The sequence below is a fragment of the Fulmarus glacialis genome, unplaced genomic scaffold (genome assembly GCF_000690835.1).
Source record: "Fulmarus glacialis isolate BGI_N327 unplaced genomic scaffold, ASM69083v1 scaffold23748, whole genome shotgun sequence".
Lineage (NCBI taxonomy): Eukaryota > Metazoa > Chordata > Aves > Procellariiformes > Procellariidae > Fulmarus > Fulmarus glacialis.
The window spans coordinates 18,123-46,047 of NW_009230462.1; the positions used below are offsets into that span (position 1 = coordinate 18,123).

General features: G+C 35.6%; 1 protein-coding gene across 1 annotated transcript; it reads left to right on the forward strand.

Annotated features, from left to right (window-relative positions):
- Window positions 1-27,925, forward strand: LOC104081478 (endoribonuclease Dicer-like; the record flags this gene model as incomplete). The annotated part of the gene is made up of 16 exons (XM_009584239.1): window positions 1-73; window positions 1,008-1,108; window positions 9,021-9,210; window positions 10,170-10,332; window positions 10,767-10,897; window positions 11,011-11,145; window positions 11,986-12,146; window positions 13,556-13,724; window positions 15,823-16,295; window positions 20,197-20,329; window positions 21,365-21,607; window positions 21,703-21,857; window positions 23,284-23,416; window positions 23,919-23,994; window positions 25,122-25,261; window positions 27,689-27,925. Coding segments are annotated over exons 3-16 (2,493 nt in total), but the record flags the coding sequence as incomplete, so codon positions are not given.

A 27,925-nucleotide genomic window follows, 5' to 3' on the forward strand; every position in this document is an offset into this window, starting at 1 on the left:
CTTTTAGGTTACCTAGGGTGAAACAAAATTACAGGCTTGGAGACTCTGGAAAACCTCAGCATCAGCATTTGAGGTAAAAATGAACATACTGAAGTAATCTTGGGAGTGTCCTTCTTGTTAACTTTATGGAACTGATTGGAGTAGAAATTTTCATCAAGATCCATTTTGCATTTAAGTTTTCAGTATTGATTTACAAAAATTTGACTTCAGAATCTCCTTTTTTAGGTCTGGGAAAACTCATACTTTAGGTGAATATATTGTGTGCGTTTTTTATTTTAGAGTTTTGAGAACATTGTAGGTCTGCTTAGATATGGTATTTTTGTTTTAAGTTAGTTTTATAGAATGGCTAATATATCTATGAAATTCTTTGTCGTGAATGACTACCTTTCCTAATTTTACTTGTATAGCTAAATGTATTTTTATGCAAATCACCATCTTAATTGCACAATATTTTTACTTTTATTAAAAACATGTGTGTTAATGTACTTAGGAATAAATGGTTGTTGCTCTTTCATGAGTTTACTGTATTATTTGCAGCTTCAAATTGAAATACTTTAAAGAAGTTTGAATTCCGATTTTAGGGTTTTTTTTATGTTTAACGCAAATGAAATGAAGATACATGTGCATGGAAAAAGCAGAACAATTATACAGAACATAGTAAAATTATGTAGAACATACTACTACTGTATTTCTCACGTGAACCAGTTATTAACATTAATCATAATAACCTGTTAAATAGGATTAGGGAAGTACACTTTACTTGCACATTTAAACTACCAAAAATTAGCTTTTAAATCACTCTTAAATTTTTGTTTCTAATACTAAACTAAAGTAATTCATGTTCAGGATGGACTTAAATAGTTCATTTTCTCTCAGCAAGTTATAGTGTAGGGTTGACACATTTGAATGTTTATAAGCAACTGAATTGCCACAATTAACTCTGCTATTGTAGTTCCCTTTTCAAACCATTTTTATAGTTCATAGGTTTTGTTGTTGTTGTTTTTAAGAGCCGAAGCTTGCAAATTATGTGATTAATCTACAAGCTGATATCATGATGTCAAAATGCAGTTCGGGAAGCATAAACACAGAGACTACGGAAATTAAAACGGTAAGACTATGCTTTGTAGTATGGGAGAAGCAGGTTTTTATGTATCACTTCACTGTATTCTCCTATTTTATATTTAAAGCTTCTTCAGGACCATAGAGTAAAGTAACTTCCATGTGTGAAATTATAGAAATTTACTGTGAATTTCTTTGGAAAGAATAATGAAAGTAGCTACTTCATTTTATCCATAGATGGTTAGATACAGCAATGGCATAGATAAAAAAGATGCTTGTCATGAAACACATGCTTTGATATTTCTTACGAAGCTGAATATGATTAGAAATTTATTCAGTTTTTTAAAAGGGGGTGTGTGTGTGTTTAAATATTTCTTGTGGATTTTATATTCAAATGTGGTTGTGTTGGTGAAATACAATCAATTTAAAAAGAAAAAAAAGGGAAGAAGGGAAATACGAAGGGCTGGAATTAGAATTTAATTTATATGTTGTTCCAGATAGGAGATAAAAAGTAAATGGTAAGGAAAGTAAATGGCAGGTAAATTGTTAAGACCTTAGTTTCAGTAGTATGCTTCAGTTTGAATTATGAGTTCAGCAAAACCAGCAAAAGAGGCTATCCAACTAAAGCTACGTAGAAGAAAAATCGATACGTAGTTTGATAATATAGTGAAGACAGAAATGTACCTAGTTTCACTGGTCCTCACCTTGCCTTGCATCTTAGGTGCCATACACTTCACGTTTTGTCTTTTGTCCTCTGTGTTAAGGAGGTAAAAGAGGAATCTGCGTAGCACCAGTTCTGTACCACTGATTGAGCAACTACGTAGTTAGGACTGTTGCACAGGGCCTTACACACATCGTTTCAAAAAGTGAAACAGTTTGTTCCAGAGTCTGGCTGCATGTCTGTATTTGTTGAAGGAGAAACATCCCCTTTCTAAACTTTTCTTCTAAATGTCTCATGTACTGGTGTCACTATAGACATGCTAGAAAACTGACTTGTTTTCACATTTTATTTCTGTAGTGGTAAATGCCCTACAGCCCATGTATGTTATGCTGGTATATAGTGGTATAATTCTTTTGCTTTAGAGACTGTTACAATGTACAGCAGCATAACTTTGTTGGTGTGGTCTGTGTCTTGTTGGCTCTATTGATAGAGCTAGAATAATTATGACAGAAAGTGTTTATTAGGCTTTTGCCTCAAATCCAGGTTTGGTCATACTGGTGACTGAACACTAGATGAAGGACTTAAGGGGTTGTGTGTTTTTCTGAGTCTGCTAAGTGTCATGTTGTACTCCATTTCTCTCCTATATACAGACGTTTAGGAGGAGTTTGCCAGGAATTCCAGCTGTTAACTATATTGTATTGCTTGTAGAAATGCTTCAGAAGCAGCTCATTCAAATGTAGAGCCTCAATGTAATCTTCATTTCATAAGCTCTTTAATGAAACTTTTCTGAACAACAGAAAGCAGCCCTTGCTGGTTTGGAATGTCTTGGTACGCTATTAGAGACCAACGTTCTGCTTGTGCTGTTAGACTGGTTCTGTACCAGAAAAATAGAACAAATAGAATTCTTCTAGTTCAAGATGAACATTCACAATGAATATGGATAGTTGTACTAGGGAAACCAGGGAAGCTGGTTCGTATAGGCATGCTTACATTTGAGCTTTGTAAGTATTTTATGCATTCTGTTTGCCCTTCTTGAAAGGCAACAGATCTGAAATATTATTCCTGCCCCCGCTCCCTTCCACCTTTAAGAATATTCTAAGACCAAATATAAAAACTACTGTTAGGCAATGCATGTGGTGAAGGTCTTTGAAGGATAACAGATAAGGCGTGTCTCGTGCAGCTGTGTTGTATGTTAAAGATTGCATAATACAAAAGAGATTTCTGATTCATCTTATTGAATAATACTGTTTGACGGTATTTCCTTACTTTAGACCTTCTGGGCCGAATGATGTCATTTAGAAACTTTGAATTTTGAGTTGGGAGCAGAAATCTCAATGCTTAATTTTCAAAGTATCCTAGGTATCAGCTGCTGAATGAAGGGGGGGAAAAAACCTTTTCCCATGAAAATGAAACTTTTTCACTTGTTTTTGAAGTGTTTGAGTTTTGGGCTTTTTTTTTGTTCCAAGTAAAAACTGGGTGTGTTTGTCTTGGTTTTCTTTAAGTTCTCTAAGAGAACTGAAGTTACAGGAGTAATATTCACAAAATAGGGTTTTGTAATGCTTTTGGACTATCACAGGAAAATCAAATCCTATTAAAAAGTGTACTTTTAAAAACAGGTTTAGAAATCAGAAGATGTAGGGATCTTGTATGTTGACCTTCACTTGAGCAAAAACAATTATTGCCACTGAATGCTTATACTGTAAGTAAAAGTCACTTTACTGCAGACTTCTGCTGTAGTTGGTACGGAACATCCTCCGTGAATATTTTACATTTTGTAAATTAACATTTACATTCATTTTCTACCTGTATTTTATATTTGTAATATTTTATGGTTTTCTTTTTATTTGTTCCTCCATTACCCAAGTAAGAATTTTCTGTGTTAGATCTTTCAGCAAGTTAATGTTTCATGTAGCATTTGGACATAAAACTTACTATAAAGAATGCGATATTCAGACTCTTTAGGTGTTCATAAGAGAATATTCAAACGGCAAGATTCTATTCATATTTTTTCTATAGATTGTGGTTTATTTAGAGTAAGTGGTTTGGTGGTTTTTTTTCCCACCCCTTGAGGCTAACTTTTTTGTTGGCTGATGCTGAAAGTGTTTTTAGAGAATAAATTAGACATTCCTGGACAAAGATGAAAACCTACAGCATTAGAAATAATTTTTGTATCACAAGGATTATACTGGGTACAAATTTACAAATCAACATTGGTGAAGGAAGCAGATGAAATACATTGTGTATGGCAGTAATAATTTTTTGTTGTTAATAGGAGATAGTTGTACTTTTGCATTAATTTGGTATGAATTTAACACCTACTGTGCATGCAAATGGTGGTAAAAACTTGAAAGATACATCCCCAGGGCTCTAGTATCTTCTCTGTTTACTTCAGTGTATCATTCCATAAATGTTTTAAACAGTCCTTGGAGCAGGACTAGATCCAGGATGTCTTACTCCAGGTGAGTGCCCTACTTGTTTTGGCTTGTATTCCTTAGTGCAGTAAACCTTGAAATTTTTTTGTGCACCAAGGGACTGCTTCAACTTGGATATAGTCCTGTGACTGAAAAATCTACACCACAGTTCCAGAATTACTGTAGACTGGAAGAAACTGCTATTAAATGTTGCTGTCTGTTCATTCCCGACCTCGAGCCCTTTTGAAATAAATTTCTTTAAATGGTAGAACAAGGGGTTAGTTTTAGCTCTGCAGCTCACTGTCTGTTCATGTAAATGTGCATTAAAATAAGGACATCAAATTGTGGATTTTGCTCTTAAAATTATCAAGATTGATGGCCATAAAACTGGACCTTTCAGTATTATTTTAGTAGAACAGATAAGCTTGGGCACTGTGCTGCTTTGTCCAGCTTCTGTAACATAGTCTAAAGCCACAGGAAGCAGGACTTGTTTCCTGTGTTTCTCCCTCCAAATTTGGCTTCAGCAAGTTCTTACAGTTTCTTGTTCTATCAATTTTCAAAATAACGGAGTGGATAAAGATCTTAGCGGGTATCTTTTGTTACTCACACTGGCTGAGCAGGACTAGTTTGTTGTTTTTTTTTTCCTGCTTCCCTGTAAGGTAGTTTCAGGTAGCTAGGTTCAGGACTTCTGTCTACAAATTCTGAAAACATGTACTTACATCTCAAATGTTTTCAATTTAAAAACTGTTCTTCAAGTAGATGTGTTTTTTCCCTTTTTATTTCTAGATGGTCCTGTACTGCTTTTCTTTTATTGCAGAACTTGATATTCTTCCTTGCTATTGAAATAGCAACTTAAAATGATACAGTTCATTATTCTGGCTTACTCCCATCATAACGTTGACATTGATCTTGTCAGATCTTACATACTTCCAATACAAATAGTACAAAGGAAGGCCAGAACTAGGAAACTTTAGCACAGCAGGAAGTAGCATTGATGGTTTAGGGAGGAGAACTTTTTCTTTTTACCTGAGTTAGCATACAGTGGGAGGGAATTTAAGCTATTTCAAGTGCATTCTGCCTCATGCAAGCTTAACTCTGTTATTTTGCTAATTAATTGTGCAGCTTATCATAGCTAAATTCTCCTTTTTTTTTTTTTTTTTTGTTTACTATGTCAGATTGCAGGGTAGTAATGGTATGGTTAACAGTGGCAGGCAATGCTGTTTGGCTTGTGCTTACTTTTCAAGTTACAAATGTGCATGTACTTCTTCCTTTCCACTTAAAAGTTTTTTTTGAGAATGCTTTTTGATGTCGATGAGATGATTGTACTTTATGGCAGGTCTTTCATGAAGATACACAGAAACCAAAATTGTAGTTTAGAGTATATGTTGTTTCACAGCTCTTCCAGGTCAAGCTGGAACCATGCGTAAGTATAAATCCCCTTGCTTCTTGCAGCAGGGTAGCTAACCTAGTATCACTGTCATGAAGTGTGTAGCAAAGGAGATACGTTATTTGTAAATATTAGATCTTATGCTTGTTTTTTATTAGCAGTCTTCTCAAATAAGTTTGGCTTTCTTAATTCCATCCTGGTGATGTGATACAGCTATTTTATATGTTCCCAAGGTTGTACTTAAAATTTGGAAAAGAACGCAAAATAGCTGGAATAGTAAACAAAGAGGAAACTCTGCTGATGTAAAGTGATTTATAAAACTGAAGTGGCTGGGCTTAGATACAAGAATGATTGGGGAATCAGCCTTAGCTTTTATTATGCAAAAGGTTTGGGTTTTTTCCCTGGTCCCTTCTAGCCTTGAGCAATTATGATGGCTGTGACCAGGTCTCATTTTAAGCAAAGCAAACACAAGTTGTGTTTCCACTTGAGTTGCTATATGTAAGTAGAGAAACAGGCCTGAGACCATTTCAATGAAATATTGTAGTCATGATAAAAACTTTAGTGTTCTTCAAAGAATTTTTTTATATGTGTTACCAACCAGCACGATACTCATTAGAATATAAAAAGAGAAGCTAGATATATTGAAGGGGAGCTTCATCTATAGGCTTGGGGGAGGGAGGGGTTGGGGATAAACGTGCGTTTTCTCCCTTCTCCCCTGCTCTCATACACCTAAGCTGTCAGTTCAAACAAAAGCTTCGCTTATGTTAGCGGTGCCCAGAGTTTCCAGATGCTTTCTAGTGGCTGGGGAAGACTGCGTATCATGCTACTGTTCTTGCCATGTGACTGATTTAATTTAATTAGTCACATAGTGATTAACATCAGTACATTTTATGTGCAAATGCTCGGTAGATCAGAATGTTTGTCAAGGATGATCATCTTTGCTACATGCAGCTGTATAGCATGTACACATCTTTCCTGCTGGTTGTCTCCCGTGACCCAGAGCTGTGGAGTCCCAGTGAAGGAACAGCCACGAAGCCACTAGTTCCAAAGACAGATTGAACCAAAACATCTTTTAGTTGTGCCAGATTTGAACGCTATATAAAGTTACTAGTTGAATTACTAGAACAGAACCTGCATGTCCTTGTATGCATTGTTTGAAATGTTTAAAAACAGTTTAAAAACCTACAGGAATCTTTTCGTATTATAACTGAAATGAATAATGGTGTATTACTGATTTTATGATGTGTGTAGACTATGTTGTTTTCTTTTTGCAGTTAAATAAGGCAATATCTTATTGATCCATTTTATCTATTTAGATAATCTGAAAGACTCAGGCTGAAACGGTAGCTTACGTTACAGGACTGAAAAAGTAAATGAGAAGATATGCATGAGTTTGGAGATTAACTCAAAAGTAACTGAAAAAAGGTCGGATAAAATGTCAAGAGCATTCTTTAGTATGTCCTGTGAAAATGTACATTCTTTTTTCTTTTTTTGTTTTTCCTAAAAAAAAAAAAACAAACACAAACCACAAACATTTGAATACATCTTTTCTTTCTGGAGTCTTCTCACCCTGACAGTTTCTGTGAAGCTCAAATTAAAACATCAGGCAAGATTCCAGCAATATCAACACAGTTCTCTTAGTAAAGAAATAGTATTTTTGATGGAGGGGGAAGTACATTGGTTGGTGAGCCAAAGACCAAGAAGTTACGTTTACCGTCTTTCACTAAGCAGTGTTTACTACTGAATGTTTGTCTTCAAAAGAGAAATAATTCTTTATAGTGGAATAGAACAATGCTACTTCAACTTAACCACACTGTCCTTCAGGACTCCCCCTACCCCTTTGGAAAAAAATGAGACAAAGCTTTATCTCTGACTACTTTCTAGAAAGTGGTATTATTTCTGCATGAGTCCGCAAGAGGAGCGGTCATGTAATTCAATGTATTGCCTTCTCTTTATTTACAAGATTTACTGAGATGAAAAACTAGAGAGAATCGGTTTGATCTCTTTTGTCAGAGCTTCCTATAGTTATTTAATATTAGTTAAGTTGGAATATAAATCAGTGTTTAGACATGGCCCAAATTATAATATATAACTTTAGAATGTGAATACAATGTTTTATTAGTTGAGGACTATAGTAAACAAAATAAAATTTCATCTTGGTACAAAAATAAATGAATACTTTTTTAAAATTGTACTGCTTTATTTGTAATATCTCAAAGCAGTTATTTTTCATAATCATTAGTGGTTAATATTTTCTATTAGATACCATATCATACTTTTCTCAGTTTTTTTTTTTTTCGCTACTGCACATTTGCAAAACTTAACCAACTTTTCAGTTATATAGAAAAGCAAGGACATTTCTATGCAATAGGAGGATAATTAGCTTTTCTTCATATATTTCTAATGAATGATTAAATTTTGCAAGCATTGTCAATTTTATGCATTTCTTATTTTGAGATTGATGCTAAAATGAATATAGTTTTCCTCAAAATTCCTAGATGCTCTAACTTTTGAAAATATTGTTTTGTTGAACAGGGTATGTATCTGATTTGAAGGGGGGAAGTATTCAAAATTTCTTAGATTTGATGCATATGTTTGTATTGTACTTTAGCAATATTTTTCTGTATCGTCAGGCCTTAATCACTTTCCTTGGGCAAGGTACAATTGATTTTTTTTTTCTTTTTTTTTTTCTTCCCCGTTGATCATTCCTAACAGAGAGCAAACATTTTTAAAAAACCCCAGTGATGAGGGCTTCGTAGCCTTAGTAGGAAAGTCTTTTCCAGTGCATAATAGCCATCAGCTTGTGACTGGTTTGTTTATCAATTAGAATATCTTTCTGGAAATTGGTGGTTAACCTGATAAGGACTAATGGAGAAAGGGACCCTTATCAGAGTTATCAGCAATTATTTATAATACTTCTGCCAGTTCCTTAAATAGATAACCTTAGCAGAATCTGTTGATTTGAAAATACTAAGGTTCTTGTGTAGTTCCTGTTCTTTTCCCACTGATTAGAATAAAATTCCTGTTACATGTGTGTATATAAAGCTTTAACTGGTCATAGGGACTTTTTGGTTGGAAAGAGAAATGGAAAATGTCATACCTACTTATGCCTGTGCTCTAGAAAATCAATCTTTTTCTTTCCTGAAGTAAAGCTAAAACAGCTTTATTTTTTTAAATTTGTTCTTAAAGATATTTTAAATGGGATTCTGTCAGAACATAAATGTGACTTTATTCTGAAATGTACATGCGTAAATCCAAATGCCTAGAATGAACTTTGCCCTGTAAAGTACGGTTCCTTTTGAATTACTTGGGTACTTTGATAAACGCACATCTTTAAGTGGAAAAGTGCCTGTAAATTTAAAATTAACATTTTCTGCTGAAAATAGTATGAAAAACTTACTGGAAGTAAAATCAAGTAATGTCCTTTTCTTAGAATAAATTTTCTCTTCTTGCTTCACATTGTGACTATATCTAATACTGTTTCTTTTTCTTCTCATAGTAGGCTGTGCTGGAACAAAAATGCAATGAAAGAAACACTGGATGAATGAATGAAAAGCCCTGCTTTGCAATCCCTCAGCATGGCGGGACTGCAGCTCATGACCCCTGCTTCCTCCCCAATGGGTCCATTTTTTGGACTACCATGGCAACAAGAAGCAATTCATGATAACATTTACACGCCAAGAAAATATCAGGTACTAGTGATAATGGTAGTACAGTAATGTCAGAAAAAAGTACAATTAAAATCCATTAACTTAACAGAAAAAGAACCAGAGCAGCTGGAGAATGTGCAGTGTTGCACACAGTCTAGGCATGTCTCTCTCCCAGCTCCACCTGTTGGGAGTTAAATTGTGTCTCTTTTTCTTTAGCTTGGCTGTATTCTGCATTTGTAATATCCTCCATGCCCTCTTCTCAGTTTGCTGTAACAAGCAGAACAACTTTTAAACTGAGTATTCGCTTGCTGCTCTTCTGTGTAAATGCTGTTAGGGACAAACACAGTAAACATTACACTGTGCATCTCGATTGTATGCATACAATCATGTCTCCTTCCCCCTCTGACCTTCTGTCTTCTACATGGTAAATCTTAATTTTTGGTTCACATACTGGTCAAAGCAGCTCAGTAATGTCAGAAACCCCATCAGGGCACTCTGATTTTCATTTTGTTAAGGAAAGTTATTTCTGAGTTCTAGAATTTCAGTTATCTTTGCACTGCAGAGGTGCCTGAAAGGTAGTATTTGGTTAGTATTACTGAAAAGCTTAGATCACCTTGAGCTAATATACTTGCTTATTTGGCTGAAGTGATGTATAGTTAGATTTAAAAGCTCTAGCTTCTTTCTTCACACAATGTATCTAGCAACAGAATCATCTATTAAAAAGATGTAGGTAGAAAGCTACTTAAAATAGCAGCAAATTGTGATACTAAAGGGTTTTAGATTTAGAAGCTAGACTATATATAGTGTATATTAATATTTTTTGAAAGACTGTGACAGTACATTATTAGGAAAGAGACGTGTTAATTCTATGGCACTGGAAAGATCTCTTAGAGATACTACTGACTTGTCTGTAGCTTATTTACCACTTGTATTATTTTTTTTTTTGTCAGCTTTTTCACTGCATTGCTGCAAGTAAGGACATTATTATTTTTTAAACCTAGGTTGAACTGCTTGAAGCAGCTTTGGATCATAATACAATAGTCTGCTTAAACACTGGCTCAGGGAAGACTTTTATTGCAGTACTACTCACTAAAGAGCTGTCCTATCAGATCAGGGGAGATTTCAATAAAAATGGAAAAAGAACTGTGTTCTTGGTCAACTCAGGTAAGGGGGAAAGTATACTTAAAGTTCCTAAACATGCTGCTAGTATTTCCATGGAATATTCCTTAATAGAAGTTGTATGGAAGCAAAGCTTTTTTTTTTTTTTTTTTGCATAAAGTCTTCTACAACAAGGATGCTAAACTGATTGAAGAATGTGATACCTTTCATCTTTTGCTTATAGTCCACTTAATACAACCTGTTTATCTGTATGACATCTTCTGTTTCCTGGTTTAAAATTGAATCTGAAGTGCAATTTAGTTATCAATCTGTTTCCTTGCTGTGGTTTTACATGGAGGTAGTTGCCGTGTACACCTGGTTTAACGTCAGTCTACGCTATGTTATGAAACATGGTGCTAGGTAATATGACACGCATTTTGAAAATTAATGTATGAAAAGACCTTTATATGATTGAGATTTTTTAATATTTTTTTCTTAAGCAAATCAAGTTGCTCAACAAGTGTCAGCTGTCAGGACACATTCAGATCTTAAAGTGGGAGAGTATTCAAGTTTAGAGACAACTGAATCATGGACAAAAGAGAAGTGGAGTCAGGAATTCTCTAAGCATCAGGTAATGTATTAAGTATAAGCTATAAATACAAGCAGAGCCTACAGTAAGTTAGGCTTGATGAGAAGCTTGCATTTTTCTTATACTGACACTTTTTTTTTTCCCTTTCAATCTAGGTTCTGGTTATGACATGTCATGTTGCTTTGACTGTTTTGAGAAATGAGTATTTATCCCTGTCAAATATTAATCTTCTGGTGTTTGATGAGTGCCATCTTGCAATCCAGGATCACCCATACCGTGAAATTATGAAGGTGGGTTTCCATTGCTTGAATGTTTTAATACTTGATTGAGGAGGAGGAGTCAGGTGGGAGGGCTGGAGAAGTGGGAACCATTTAAGACAGCTTTTGCTACCAAGGAAAAATTCAGTGGAACCATATTTTAGCATGTTCTGGGACTGTGAAATTACTGTAAGGAATTAAGACTTCAGTGATATTATGAGATAGAAAAATAGTGTATTTACTGTATTTTACAGTGGGGATTAAAGAAAAATCTGGCATTAACAGAGAAGCTAAATTTATGGAATTAAGGGAATTTTGTAAATTCATTGATAAAATATTTGAGTTTGGGAATGGGATGTACTAATCAGTTTCTATTATTTTTGAAATACTGATTTCTAAAGATGTTTGTAGGGCTCTTTCGGGATATTCTTGGCTTCATGTGGTATTTGGCTTATATAGTACGAGAAACCTGTATAATAGATGTTTTTCCGAATCTCTCTTCAAGTTTAACCAGAGCATGTGTCTCTTATTTTTTTGGATGACACTTCAGTTTTTACATGATGTGGAAGTATTATGATATGTGTGTTGTAAATGTGGCAAGGATATTCTGCGCAATGCTAACTGTTTATTTTTTTATATTTTTCCGCATTGTAAATATTTACCTTTAAAGATGATTGCTGTTAAATGTTATTAAATTTCTAGTTTAACTTCCACTCAGTAGAATAGAAAATATTCATTCAATGTTTGGTTCCTTTTCCAACAGCTATTGAAATACTAGTTTCCAACTAAGCATCTAAGTTTGCAGTCTGCTAGCTTGATGGTAGATTTGCAGGATAACTGTCCTAAGGTATTTCATTCTCTTTTACTTCACAGATCTGTGAGGATTATCCATTATGTCCTCGAATCTTGGGATTAACAGCTTCCATTTTAAATGGTAAATGTGATCCTGCTGAGTTAGAGGAGAAGATCCAGAAACTGGAGAAAATTTTAAAGAGCAATGCTGAAACTGCAACTGATTTGGTGGTCTTAGACAGGTATGTGGTACAGTTATGGCTGTTAAGTTGATGCCTGTGTTTTCATTTTGGGTAGAGGAATAAACCAGTAGAAATATTTCCTCTTTTAAATTTTAGAAAAGTTTGTGTGTATGTGATACCATTACTTCTATTTGGGGTGGGGAGGGAATGAAATTGGTTTTTGAGTAATCAGTGTTGAAGTACATCTTTCCTTAAGGGTAAGTACAAAGGCTGATTGGCCTTGATATTCAGAGATTTTCTGTAGTTGTTAAAAAAAAAAAAAAAAAAAAAAAACAACCCACAAAACAAAAAAGACCCAACAAAACAACTAAAAAAAAAAACCCCAAAAAACAAACAAACCAAAAATCCCAACCAACCAACCAAAAAAACCTCCAGCACACCATCAGCCTAGAAAATTCACATTCCACAACACGTTTCTGAACTTGTAAAATGCACTGTCTTGTGTTTGGAGAGTAACTGGTTCATGTTCAGTGTATGCCATAGTGTTGCTATTTAATTTAGAAAAACGTTGCAACATCCACAGTACAGAATGTTTTTTAATGCCAGAAAAGTTGCATGATTTCTGCGCCCCGGCCCCCCTGCCTTCAAATGAATGGCCTGGATTTAGAGGCTGATGAAAGACAGGGAGATGAGAGGAAGTAGTGAAAACTATTTAATACAGCAGAGCAAGTGGGTGTTTTCCTCCATGTCTTACAGAATGTAGAATCCTGTGAATGTTGTTTAAAATAAAGGTGGTGATAATGTGATGATTTGTTGTAGAGGAAAATTAGTGTGAAATGATTCATATGTAGCATGTTTTCTTGCACCAGCTGTACTGTGTTGTATGAACTGAGTTTCAGACAAAGATGTTTTTTTTTCATGTTCTGGAACAGGTGTTTTGTGGGTGTGTTTTTTTTAAATGCATTTTTCTGAACTTGTGTGAACCATTTGCTTTTAAGAATTTCTCACTCCTCGCTCTGCCATTCAAGATCAGCAATTACTTTACGTGTGTAAGGGTGTATATATAGACCTAAATTTACATTATGTGGATCGTATTTGTTTGGCATATCAAAAGAATACACTTTGGAAAACCAAAAGTGAAGATGGTGGTCAAGTAAATTCAGTTTGCTTTGCTTTAAATTTTCCAATATTTGAAATGAAGATAGAGATATTAACCTCCCTTTTAGGGAGTGTATATTAAAAAGAAAAGTATTTCAGAATGAAGTCGTTTAGTATTTGAGGTGGCAGAGGTTTTTTTTTACTTTAAAGTATTTAACTGTGTATCTGTTCATTATTGAATCATGGTGGGGAAAGAAGTGTACTTGAGTACACTACATATTGCTGTTGTTATTTGCTGTATAATCTTAACAGGCTGAAATAGCTCTGACTTTCAGAAGCTGTGTTTAACTTGATCTTTGCCCTCAATTAAGATATACTTCTCAGCCATGTGAGATTGTTGTAGACTGTGGACCATATACTGACAAAAGTGGGTTGTATGGAAGATTATTAAAGGAATTGGATGAAGCGCTTACTTTTCTAAATGACTGCAACATATCTGTACATTCAAAAGAAAGAGATTCTACATTAATTTCTAAGCAGGTAAGGGCATTAAGCTATGTGAAAAACCTGGGGAATAGAAGTCTTACTACTGTTTTTCTTTGCCATGTATGTTACATCACTGAAACTTTCGAAGCTAGCCAGCCTAGAGTATCTGAGCAAAAAGACTTCTGATTTTTGCAAATCTCTTCATAAATGAGTGAGGCTTGAATGTCAGCCATTGATTAGAACTTCATCTGGTTAGAGTCTTGTATTCAGATTTGCTTAAGGCAGTAAAATAATTCTGCACCCTGATGTTGTGGGTCCTTATTTCTGAAGTCAAGAATTTGATGTCTTTGTGATCTTTCATGACCTTTGAATAATTCAGTACAGAAGAGGAAGTAATGCCTCAGGAGGTATTTGGAAAAACCGTACCCAGGTGTATTAAAAGATGATAAAGTAAGAATTCAGGCAAAAATTCCAGCCACAGATGCACAATTTCTATTGGACTAGTGCCACACCTTGCTGGAATGGAATTTGGACCTCAAGCTTGCCCCTACCTTTCTATGTGTTTGCCCCTATGTTGTCACGCGAGATGGAAGAATAGAGTCCAGAAGGCATGGTGTATTGAGCAGGGACCTGTCACACGTGGAGTCGGGGGTCCAGGCAGCTTTTTTTCCTTCTTGGGCTTTGTGGTTTGAAATTGCCTCCTGAGGTACAACTATGTAGGTATTTAAGTCTTTGTTTAATAAGAAGTCAGTAATGAGTCACACTTCTGTAATAGTCCATGAGGAAGTCCGAGAATGTATTTCTTTCCTCAGCCCAAAGTGTTCCAGTTTCCTTTAACATTCTTAGAAACCCAGCACTCTGATGCTGTCCAGAAAAAGATTATTTGGGCCAGAGGGAAGGATGACAGATAAGGCAGCATGTCATGGCTGCATGGGAGAAGGAAGTCCTGGCTACTTTTGTGCTAAACTTAAAATGTAACAGGCTAAAATATATAAGGAATGCTGGCAGCTGGGGGCAATCCCCAGGATTTACATAGTCCAGAAGAGTGGATTAACTGCTATGCTTCTAATGAACGTAACCCTCTGTGCTTGTTTTCTGATCCAGTAGCTCTCCAAGAAGATGGAGGCACCTGTACTAGGAAAAAGAAATCAGTTTTCAGCCTGAGGTGCCTTTTGTCTTGGCACTGGAGAGCATCAGGCCTCTATGTGCAGTTACAATTAGCTTAGATAAATTTTGCCCTTAATTAAGTCTTACAGCTAACAAACTTCAGGGAGGATAGTGTAAAGAGGATGATAACTTGTTCTTTACTGCCTCACAGAAGGGAAGAAGGAAGAGAAATTAAAGCAGCAACTAAAAACTGTATCATCCTGACTGTTCTTATAGTTCTGTCGTAGTGCTTACATTGTAATAGTACATCCAAATCCAAATCATGAGTCTTTTTAAAAATATTATCAATGTACCCCATTTCTGGCTTCCTAGTTTATTCTTTGACCACTTGACTCTTCAGGAGGAGACAACTTGCCATCAGATAAGACTCAAGTGTCTATGCTGTACTCTCTGAGTAGGCTATAGTTCTCTCTGTTTTTCCTCTTCCACCCACACGTACAAAGCCCTAAGTTTTTTTCCTTTGAGAGGCTTTCCTTTAAGATTGCCCTAAGGCCACTGTACAACTTTCTACATATTTTTGAAACCATGGCAAGTATCAGTAACAAATAAAATAAAAATGCCCAGTAAAGTGTTCATTTTATTAGATCTATGTTAAACATAAAGGGTAATAATTTCTGTTTTGTTTATCTAGCTGCCTCAAGAAGTATTCTCCTTTTTAGCAGAATTATCCTAAGGTAAATTTCAAATTACAGTTCCACAAAATTGTAAAATATTCTTTAAACTTGGTTTTTTGAGATTCAGAAATGTACGAAGTTCAAAGTTTAGTTTTAGTAATTTAGGGGGAGGGGGAAACTTGCTCCATTAGAAACACCAAAGTTCCCAAGGTCATCTAAATAACAAAAGCAGACTTCTAAATATTTTTATAATAGAACAATTGTCATAAATCGTTACAAAGATTGTGCTATATGAGAAACAAGATCCCAGTCTTAAATGACTAGTTCCTGAATATGCTCTTTGAATTGATGTTTGAATTCATTTGTTGTAGATATTGTCAGACTGTCGAGCTGTGTTGGTTGTTCTGGGACCCTGGTGTGCGGATAAGGTAGCTGGGATGATGGTGAGAGAGCTACAGAAGTATATCAAACACGAACAAGAGGAGCTGCACAGGAAATTTTTATTGTTTACAGACACTTTCCTAAGGAAAATACATGCACTCTGTGAAGAGCACTTCTCGCCTGCCTCACTTGACCTGAAATTTGTAACCCCAAAAGTAATAAAGCTGCTTGAAATCTTGCGCAAATATAAACCATACGAACGGCAGCAGTTTGAAAGTGTTGAATGGTATAACAATAGGAATCAGGATAATTACGTATCTTGGAGTGATTCTGAAGATGATGATGAGGATGAAGAAATTGAGGAGAAAGAGAAGCCAGAGACTAATTTCCCATCTCCCTTTACTAATATTTTATGTGGAATTATTTTTGTGGAAAGAAGATACACAGCAGTTGTTCTAAATAGGTAAAGCTTTTTATTTAAAAAAAAAAAATCATTTAAAAAGAGGCAGACTTAGCTGCCATCACATGGATGTTAATATTATGAATGTGTAGGGGATTGTCTTGTAGTTTCAGAACTCTATTTTAAACTTGGTTTAGGAGATCATACTGAATCTGCGTAAAGAATAACATAAAAAATAATAATTCAGGCTATGTGTATATAGGGTGGATGGGAAGAGCATGTGTCTTTGAAAATTGTACTCAAAGGCTTGTTTTGGACCTGAGTTTGTAATTTGGTTTCTTTAGAAGGCAAAATGTGAAATACTGTACTTAACCTGTAAAGTATCCATATACTGATTTGTCTTAATCTGTCTTTAAATTCATATTTGCAATGGGTTCTGGAAACTTCTCTAACCTACAGAGTGCAATACTTTTGGAAATTTTACCATTACCTTACTAAATCACATTATTATATGATCCAAGTCTGCAGAAAATTAAATTTGCCCTTGCACAAATATCTCTTAAGATTTACCAGTACTACTTCAACAGTTGGTGTTTATAGAATACCTATTCAGTTAAACACTAAGCACTTTCTTACAGTCTCCACCAAGAAAAATATGAACCCTAGAATATTTGCCAAGATATACTTTGCAATGCTCTAGTTCCTTATCAGTTCTTATTCCTGAATGTGATCCATGTTAGTTACACGTAAGTTTAACTTAATTGTTAAATGCTATTTGCCACAAACCATGAATGACATCTGATTTATTCACCTATCTTGATTTTGGGTTTTTGGTAGTTTTTTTGATAGTGTGCTAAATGTCCTGTGCAATTTGTTTATTGCATTCTGGATACCTCTGAATCTGACCCTTCTGTTGTTACCTTTTTGCCTGAGTCAGTAGTTCGAGTGCATAATATATTCTTTGATCTGCAGACCTGCCTGTGTGTTTTTTGTGAACTTAATCTTTTTTCTTTGCCTTTTTTGCATTTTTAAATATGTTTGCATAAATATGCAATATGATGCAAACTAAGCCATTCAGTGAAATGGACATGTTCTGTTAATCGCTCCTGAAGAAATAACATTAACAAATTCTGATAAATTTTTGCTGAGCTGAAATAAGTATTTCATTATCCTACAGGGAGTGAACAGAATTGTTAATTTTTTTTCTTCTCTGTGATGTGATGAAATGTGATTTAAGTTACACTCTTGTTCCACTGTGCGTTCTTGTGGACTGTGATTTATGCACTATATTATATCCTAACTGCTGCTTTAGGCACCTTTGGTACAGGTTATTGGCAGCAAAAAATAAAACTATATGTAACTTTTTATCCACTTCTGAAAGTTAGCTAGCAGACTCTCAAAATGCTCCTTTACCTCATGTAACATACCTGGTCTCAAAATACGTGGATGATCAGCAGACCTGAGCTGTTGGACAGGAGACAGAAAGCCTTCAGTGGAGAACCTCACTGTAGGCTCACTTTGGTTGAGTGGATTTAGTCCAAGGGCCTCTGCTGATTGTAGCTGTATTTATGCTGTGTATACAGGTGGAAAGACTGTCTCCTGAATAAGGAAGTCATGAGTGTTTGAATTAGTGTATCAAAACCATTCAAGCTTCGAGTAATCCCATATGGATCGTTAAGCAGAACTAAGTTAAAGCAGAAATACAATTTTTCTTAAAATATATTTATTATGGTAATGTTTAGAGACTAGAATCCCATTTTATGAAGTCCATAGCTCATGATGGCTGAGGAAAGGCAAAATTCATGGCATGTGTTGTACTTTCTGGGAGAAATGGGCAGGACTTTTCTCTGAAGCAGTAATTAGAGCTAATCTCTATCTTTAGAGATCTTTAGCAACAGCCACTGCATATATTGTAAATACTACAAATTAGAAAGAACAAACAAACAAACAAAAAAACAAGCAAGAAAACCAAAAAACACAGCTTATTCTTTGATTATTATTACACACAACTGATGAAGTGGCTCATTTACTGTTCTATTTGGTGTATACAGTTGAGTTCTGGTTCCTATAAGCTCCTTTTAGAAGAGAAAACATTTTCTAAAGTCCAGTTTCCTTCTATTTTCATTGCGGTGCCTCTCAACTGCCTTAGAGAGGGGTCTGAAAGCAGAAGTTTTTGTATCTATATGAAAAACAACACCTGTTACCTACCACTAATAATACTTTTTTTAACCACAGGGTTGAAGTCTTGAATGTTTCTTAAGAACTTGCCAAAGATGTGCACAGTGAAATGTTTATTCAGATGGTTTTAATTATCCATTTCTATAATAAGTGAGATACAGTAAGGATGTTTGAGATGCTTAGTAGGTACTCAGATTGAAGCTATATGACTTGACAGAAATGCCATGTGGAAAAAGAAATAGGAAAAAAAAAAATTACGGTTTTTGTCCAGTTATTAACCCATACTTTTTTAGTGTGTCTGTTTCAAGAGCCTAGACTGTATACAGAAATGAGAATCCATTTAGCCTTGAACTAACAACTCACATGCATTTTAGTACAGGAGGATCCTTCTAGCCTGTTTCCGTAAGGATACCAAGCTATTTGCCACTTTTCCATTCTCTTGCCTATACTCCCTGTCCATTCCAGTTTTAACAGATTGCAAAGGAAGGAAGTCTTCAAGGTGTGTTATGTTCCCATAAATGCTGTTTAAAACAGCCACTAGGTGAAGGGGAGAGACTTCAGTAGTTTTGCAAGGGTAGAAGGGGCAGGGAGAACTTCCCTTTTCCATTTTCCATCTGGTTTGGCAGCAGCTCGCTGGGCAGGTGGTAGGCATGTAGCTGGGGACTGGCACAGCACCCATCTTCTTATATGGGAGGCAGAACTGCTAGAGATGTAATTGGGAAAGGTTTGAATTACTGGAGGTACACAGAGGCAGGCTGTCCTTTGGATATGAGGAGCATCTGGTGATGGATATGCTATGAGCAAAGTGGTACTGGGATAGCTATAGTGAGATACGCAAGGGATGTAATTTTTTGTATATGATCCCTTGATTTTTATTGGCTCTGCTGCTCAAAAACCTGTTGTGGTTGAGAAATGCCAGGTTCTGTCCATGCTGAAAACAGCTCAACTAAGGATGCTACAGCATAATTACTTTGCACAGTGTAATTATCCTTTTAAATCCATAAATGCCTAGTTCTAGAATCAGTGCATTATTTGTATGAGCGATCCTTCTACCTTGTCTGTGAAATCAGAACACTGCAGAAACCAGCCTTTTTTGCTTCTGTAACCTAAAGAAGGACATAGGGGAATAAACTGAGCATGTGGATGATCCTCACCTTTCTGCTCAGTGTTCCTTTTAAAGAATTGGATTAAACCCTCCAATTGTAGATACATTTGGGTTAATTTCAAAAATAGTAAACATCTCGCTGGGTAGGCTGAGCATTGCTCTTCATAAAAACAGGTCAACATTTTGTCATTAGTATACCTGAACAGAACATGTATTTTAAAACATAGATTGTTATTCTCCTTAATATTAACCTAGAAATTAACACCTTATGTTGAAGAAACATACTTTGTTGAGGGAGCAGTTACAGGTCTTTCTGCTAAAATCAGTCATCATTTACAGAAAATGAGATTAACTGAACCAGTTGTAAGTAGGGTGCCTTAACAACAGGGAGCCTTAGAATAATAAATTGCTTTAAAAATTTCTGGGTTTACCTTGATGGGTCTGAAATGCGTGTGATGCATGCACACTCACGCTGTGTATCTATGCAGTCTGTCATATATTATCCTTACAGAGGTTTTCACCAGAACTAGTGTTTTTAGAGAAGACCATGGTCAGTTTATGTGTTAGTATGGCTTAATTGTCATGCTTCCATTTTTTCTTTTAATGTAGGTCTTGAAAACAAAAGATTGTCTTCCATTTTCTGGGTTGTGTGACTGCTAAAAATGCATGTAATATTTTTAGGTTGATAAAAGAAGCTGGCAAGCAAGATCCAGAACTGGCTTACATCAGTAGCAATTTTATAACTGGACATGGCATTGGCAAGAACCAGCCTCGTAACAAGCAGATGGAAGTAGAATTCAGAAAACAGGAAGAGGTAACTTCAAGGAAAAATAATTGAAACTAGCAGTACCTTCAGAACCTTTTTGGTTTTGTGGGTATTTTTGTTTGGTTTTTTGGATATTGGGGATTTTTTGTGTGTGTGTGTGCGTGTCTTTAAAAACAAACCAACAGGCAGAATCTGGGCACAGTCATTGGAAGTTCAGGGAATACCCTTGGTTTAACAAATATGCATACTTATTGGAGATACAGATGTTCTTCATTAAAAAAACAAACACAAACAAAAAACCCCATGTTTAGAGACATTGCTGTGTCGCGTTACACAAACAGAAGTTAAAACTTCATGTAAAATCATGTTTGTGTCTAGTCAGGTCATCAACCATCTAACTTTTCTGTATTGGGTTAGTAGTAGTACAGTAATACTGTAAAGAAGATCCAGGTTCCTGACATTTTCAACAGTTAATCTGGTTTTGATATTTATCTGTGCTAAAAGTGAATTTCGTAAATCATTAAATGATATAAATATAAAACCCTGTGATTTTGGGCTCACTTAAAGCATGTGAAGTATTTTGAAAGCAAATGCATTTATTCTTCCCCCTCAGCCCCAGTTGGGTTGTCTCCCCAAACCTTTCCTTAGTATTGTTTAGTAAATACTATAAATATCAGAAGTACCAGCTTTAGAATGTGCTTCCCCGCCCCCCCCCGGATGTTTCAACCTCAGAAATGGTTGGAAAAGATGCTGTCCTGAAATCAGCATTTTTTTTTTTTTATACTATAGCTGTAAAATTGTAAAAAAAATAGGTGGGATCCTCTCCATTGCTAGTGGCTATAGTAGCTTCTTAGGCTCATGTAATTCCTCATACCAGATTTGATTCCTGGAAATCTGCCTGTTCTGATAAATACTCTTGCTGTGTTTTTGAAAATACTTTTTGTAATAGTTTTATATCTGCTTATTTAGACAAGTTTTTGGAATGTTTCATTCACTCTCGTGTTTTTATTGGCTTTTGATGAATCTGATGATGGAAACAGGTCTCGGACTAATCTCTCAAATTTGTCTTCATTACATTTGCAGGTTCTTAGAAAATTTCGTGCACATGAGACCAATCTACTTATTGCTACTAGTATTGTAGAAGAGGGTGTTGACATACCAAAGTGCAACTTGGTGGTGCGTTTTGATTTGCCCACAGAATACCGTTCCTATGTGCAGTCAAAAGGAAGAGCTAGAGCACCAATTTCCAATTACATCATGTTGGCAGATACAGACAAAATCAAAAGTTTTGAAGAAGATCTCAAGACATACAAAGCAATTGAGAAGGTATGGGGTCAAAGAAATGTGCCTGTTTTTGTTAAATTTATGATAGTATTTTAAAGGAAAAATCTCTCATTACGCTTTGTTCTTGAAATGTTAAGATCCTGAGAAACAAATGCTCAAAATCTGTCGATACCAACGAAACCGAAACTGAACCCATTGTTGATGATGATGATGTATTTCCACCCTATGTGTTGAGGCCAGATGAGAACAGTCCAAGAGTTACTATTAACACTGCTATTGGACACATAAATAGGTAAGAGGCATATTCACTTTTTACTTCTTGTATTTAAATAAAAAGTTTCTTAGTCAGTCTCACAACGTGGAAGCGTAGGCTGGGGCATTGCACGCATTTCCTCTTCGGAATCTTGTACGATCTTCCCTCCTAAAGAAAGTGGTCACAGTAGTTTGAGGGAATAGTTTGCTTTTTGTCTCTTTATCCTGCAGAGGTTCTAGCTCTGATAATAAATTTAGTGATATCGATTCCTGTTTAATTAAAAGCTGTCCTGAAAACATTCCTTTTCAAAATGGGTAGTAAGATTTTTTTTTTTTGCTCTTGGCAAGCTAGCTTTTAAAAAACAAAACAAAAACAAAAAACCCCAAAAAAACCAACCAAACAAAAAACCAAAAAACCTGTACTAAAATCTTCCAGTTCTAATATTCACATTTGTAATAGCAATCTGATGTCATGTTTTTAAACACATAGTAAGTAAGCTGAACATAATACAGGTCCACAAAACAGGATGATATTTTTCCAGGGGAGCTAGCCAATATCATCTTTGTAAGGCCATGGCAATTAGAGGAGGTCCTCAGTGACAGGAAAAGTTATGACTCTTCAAAAAAGGCAAGGAAGAAGATCCAGGGAGTACAGACGGGTCAATTTTACTTTAGTCATATGGGATATTACAGACCAAGTCCTCATGGCAGCTGTTTCCAGGCAAAGGAAAAAGTGGTTGCAGCAGCCAACCGGAGTTTTACTGAGGACAGTTTTTTGCCTGACCAACCTTGTCTACTGTGTGATGTAGTGCTTGCTTGACTGTATGAAGAGCAGAAAAGCAGTGAATGTCACTTACTTAAGTAAAACTTTCAATGCAATCGCCATAGTACCTTAGTGGCCAAATTCATGAGATACAGACCATTTCGGTGGACTGCCTTGTAAATAAAACCTGGCAAAGCAGTCAGATTCAAAGGGTAGATGATTGAAAGACTAGCTGGCAGCTGCTTACGTGTGGCATTCCTCATGGGCCATTAGGAGGTCCAGTACAGTTTAACATCAGCACGTTCGCATTTGACACCAAGTTGGGAGGGGGGGAAGTGAATACAGTGGAGGGAAGGCTTACCATTCAGAGGGGAAGCATGACAAATAGGAGGAATAGGACGACAGTAAACTCAGGAGATTAAACAAAGACAAATGCAGACTCTGCTACCTGGGATGGAATAGTCCTGTGTATCATTATAACCTTGGATCCACCTTTCTAGAGACCAGCTTTGTAGTAAAGGACTTGGAGGTCTCCTATTTGGCATTTAGTTGAACATCAGTCAGCAGTGTACCCTTACAGTGCTCAGTATGGCCTGAAATCATCTTCTGTGCTGTTTACACCAGTAAGGCAAGATTCTATTGAAATGTCTTTAGGCTTCAATTTGCAGGTTTCAGTGATTTCTAAAATGTTTTGTCAACTTAGGTACTGCGCTAGATTACCAAGTGATCCATTTACACACCTAGCTCCCAAGTGTAAAACCCGAGAACTACCTGATCATACGTTTTACTCTACTCTCTACCTGCCAATCAACTCACCTCTTCGAGCTTCAATTGTTGTAGGTATTTGGGGAAGGAAAAGCATAGAAATGAGTGAATATGTTGGTATAGATGTGTGTGTGCCTTTTCTAGAATTAGTTTCATTGTTGTAATGAAAATGATATTATTTTTCTTTTCCTGTATTGTGCTCTCTGACTGTATTTAGCTCCCTGTTTGTATCTGTTACAATGTGTTTTCTGTAGTTACTGTTTATTCCAAAGGCAAAAATATTTAGATATTCTTCCTAATGCCTTGTTTTTTCACACATTTATGTATCAGCTGTAGGAAAACGTCCTTCATTGGTTTTGATCAATGTTATGTATGTTAAGTTCAAAAACCTTGTAATTTTGGCTTCTGTGGCAAAACAACATAAACCTGAGTATCTTCGCAAAACTGTCGTCAATGTAATATTTTACAAAGTTTTGCTTACCTAATGTTTGTGTTAAATTAAACTGTTTGTAACGTATAATAAGTAATGTGCTAATCAACCAAAGTTTTTAAGAAATATTTAAATGTTTATAGGGTCCTCCAATGAGTTGTGCAAGACTGGCTGAGAGAGTTGTAGCTCTTATTTGCTGTGAAAAACTGCACAAAATTGGTAAGAACTGGAAAAGCAACACCTCTTTGGTAAAGAGTATTTTATAATTGAGAAATTAAACATGGTATGGATGTTATGCACGTACATGCATTTCTGCTATAGCCATCTACAATAGCTTCCTTTCTCTTGCCTTGTTTTGTGATATGATCATGTACTTACTAATTTAGCTTACACCTTGTAAGCTAAAGTTAAATTTTCCAGGGGAATCTTTTTCTTTAATATATTTTGTCTTAAACAGCAAATGCAACATTAATACAAGACACACAGATTTTGACATTGAATATACTTAATAAAGGGGAAAAGAGTCTTGTTCTCTAGAATAGTTTGATTATAGGTAGGGGCTACATCCTGCATCCAAAAAATAATTTGTTTTTTAAAGTGAATTGTAACAAATTAAAATATAAAATACACAGCCCCCAGTATTCTCTACTGTATCGTAAGTCATGTTCCAAAAATAGGACATTGCAGGATTATTTCAGCTCTCTTGTCTCTAGTAAGTATAATGGAGCATATTCTTTATTGTGGAATGTTTTAAAGAGAATTCCATGTTATGGGTGCGTTGATGAAGTACAGAAGTATTTATGTATCTTTTAGGCAAAAAAATTTGTAGGTCTACGGTTTGTATTTTTTTTCTGTCTGAGTTAAACCTTTTGATCACTGAATTCATACCAATAAATGTATCCAAGAATAACACTGTGATGGCTCAACTCAGTGTGGAGAGTGCACATTCAACAGTAGTAATTCCCATTTTAGAATGATACAGAAATATAACTGTTCCCTCTTTCTTGGCATAACTCCATGTGAGTGACTTTTAAATGAGTGTTTCAGTCACTGGTTGGTTTTTATGGGCAAGAAAGTTTATTTTTCTTTGATATTTTCATTACAGAATTCAATTTTTTTATTAAAATTTCAGAGATTTTTACTATAAATAAGTATTTTTGCCAAAAATTCAACCTTTATCGCTCTTTTCCCAAAGTTACACTTTTGGAGCCTTGCAATAGTAAGTGTATTTTAAAAACTTAGGTGAGGTGTTTTCATGAGCAATCATATCTACTGCGTAGTATCTGAAAGAACCAAGATTTGGATGTTCATAATGCTATTTCTTTGTACTCTGTCATAATATTCAGGTGAACTGGATGATCATTTGATGCCAGTTGGTAAAGAAACGGTTAAATATGAGGAGGAACTTGATTTACATGATGAAGAAGAAACCAGTGTTCCAGGAAGGCCAGGCTCTACAAAACGAAGACAGTGCTATCCTAAAGCTGTTAGTATCACTCACTGCTGTCTACATCTCTGATCAAATGCTTTATGTACTGATAAGAAGACAAAATTGCCAACTCTTAATCTTATCTGATAAGAATCTTTTACAACAAATCTTGCATTTATAGTGGAAATATTTTGCAGTTTTAACTGTATAGAAACTTGCGCTATTACCTGAATGAGCTTATGTAACCATATGCTTTGGAAGCATGCCTGTAGTTCAAAGAATGTACACTTTCTATAAAGCTTGTTGACTGTATTTGCCTAGTATAGAAATAAGTGGGAGGAAAAATTGTCCTGCATTAATAATCTGCAAAAACTTTAAGTTCTCTGGTAAATACACTAGAGCAAAGGAAGAATTACTGGCTTTCTAGACAAATAATTGAAGACTGAAGGAGATGCCCAGTGGGTCAAAGTATCTGCCAGGTGCTAAACACAATTTTTTTTTTTTTTTTTTTTTTTTTTAAGATGCTTGGTTTAGCCTGGTGACTTTACTGGTCGAACACAGAATTTCATAATTTTTGGTTTAAATCTTAGAATATCAAATAAGTATACTTTTATATTTTTTACTTTTAAAATCTAAATATTATACGTAATATACTAAAGGGGTCACATAAGATACTTACTATCGCTCTGCATTATTAGGTAACTTATCCATAGATCTGTTGCAACAGGTTTCAGCAACATCAGTTTATAGAATTTGACTTCTCTAGATAGTATTTATGGGGGAATATCAAATACTTTAAAAGTAAGAGAGAAGGAGAAAAGAAACTTTGTCAGAGTATTTTGCAACCACTCGGGAACCTTCCTTCTTCCCCTGCAGTTGCCACAGGTTTTATCTAAGGTTCTTTGAATAGGCCAGGTAATTAATTCAGAATAGATTGCATAGTAGCTTCTGATAATCTTTGCATTTCACAAAGAAATCGATAGCCTTTGGTCACATGTAGGAATGTCAGCAGGTATGCTCACAGTAGTAAGCTACAGTGCTGTGTTGCACTTGATTTGTCAACCTCAGTTATGATGATAGCCCTTAAGTAATTCCATTCTTGGCATCCTCCACATGCCCCGATTTTATTAGTAGTTTAAATAACTGGTTATTAGGAAAGCTTAGGAAAAGATACCATGGCATCACAGAGTATATTACAGAGGGATCGACAGATGAGAAAACTTATTTCTTGCAGTACTTCACAAACAGTTTGAATCTTTGCACGGTGTTTCTTGGTGCTTCTTGTTACAAGTGCCTTTCTCAGTCCTTTTACCTCACTAGTGATTTTTGGAATAGGGGTGACTCATAAAATGCACGATTATGGTATCTGTCATTCAGAGTTGATTTGTCAAGTGATGCATCATTCTTTCTTGGTTATTTTTTTAATACAGAATCGAGGAATACTTTCCCTTGCTTTTGTCCCAACTTTTCACATCTGGAAAAGAAGCGTTGGCAAATGTTTAAGGTCTACAAGATCCTCTTGGGCTTAATATAGTTATTAAACTTATGAGTAATTTTCCATTAAGCCAAGGCCATAGTTTTGCTACAGTATAACTTTAAAATCCAGGACTACATGTATTGCAATTTAGTTTTAGATAAACAGGAGGATCATTTTTGAGACCTACAAAGTAATGAACTCCTACCAAACATAAAGCATGGTTTCTTAAGGTCTATGACAAATATGAGCAGCAAAGTTAAAAGTGCTTGTGGCTGTTGTGAGTGTTCACATCTGCAAGCTAGAATTGTTACTAGAAAACTTCTATAGTGTAGTGCCTGGGCAAAGGGGCAGTGTATTGAATTTTGTTTGTGTGTTTGTCCCAAGTGTATAAAAAACATTTTTGATACTTTTAAACAGTTCTGCTGGAGAAAAGAATCTGTATTAATGAAGCTGTAAGTCCAGCCAAGCTTATAAGAAAATTGAATTACTGAGATGTAGGTTTTTTTCTGTGCGTGCACATTTTTCTTTTTCTTTCTCTTCCTCCCCCCCGCCACCACCATTAAGGTCTAAAGACCTTGGACATAAAGTGTGCTCCAGAGTTACTGGCTAAATATGGAAATTGGCATCAAAATGTCAGTTGTATTTATGGTGAGGCGCTGTCTGTGTTCTACAGTTAGACTTGCATTTCTAACACAGGGTGGATACAGAGGAAGTTTAGGGATGTAATGGAAGTTGCCTCTTGGCAAATAGGAAGATCTGGGAGCATCGTGCTCCCTTGATGCAAGTGTTCGGACAGATCTCATGGCTGCCAGACCAGGCTGCTGACCAAACGTTTTTGCTTAAGAAAGAAAAAATTACTTAAGTCTAGATTAATTTTTTTTTATTCCTCCTTTTTAGCAATACCTTTCCAAATGAACATGTAAAACCTTGTTCAAAGAACAGTCTTTAGCTGAATTTGACTAATTTTTATCACGTTAATGCTTGCTTTTTCTTTTTTTGATTTTTAGATTCCAGAGTGTTTAAGGGACAGTTATCCCAAACCTGATCAGCCCTGTTACCTGTATGTAATAGGAATGGTGTTAACGACTCCTCTACCCGATGAGCTCAACTTCAGAAGACGAAAGCTATATCCTCCTGAGGATACAACAAGATGTTTTGGCATATTGACAGCCAAACCTATACCTCAGGTAATGAATCTAGCTCATTTCCTTACTCTACATGCCTTAGAACCTGTCATTTTCCAC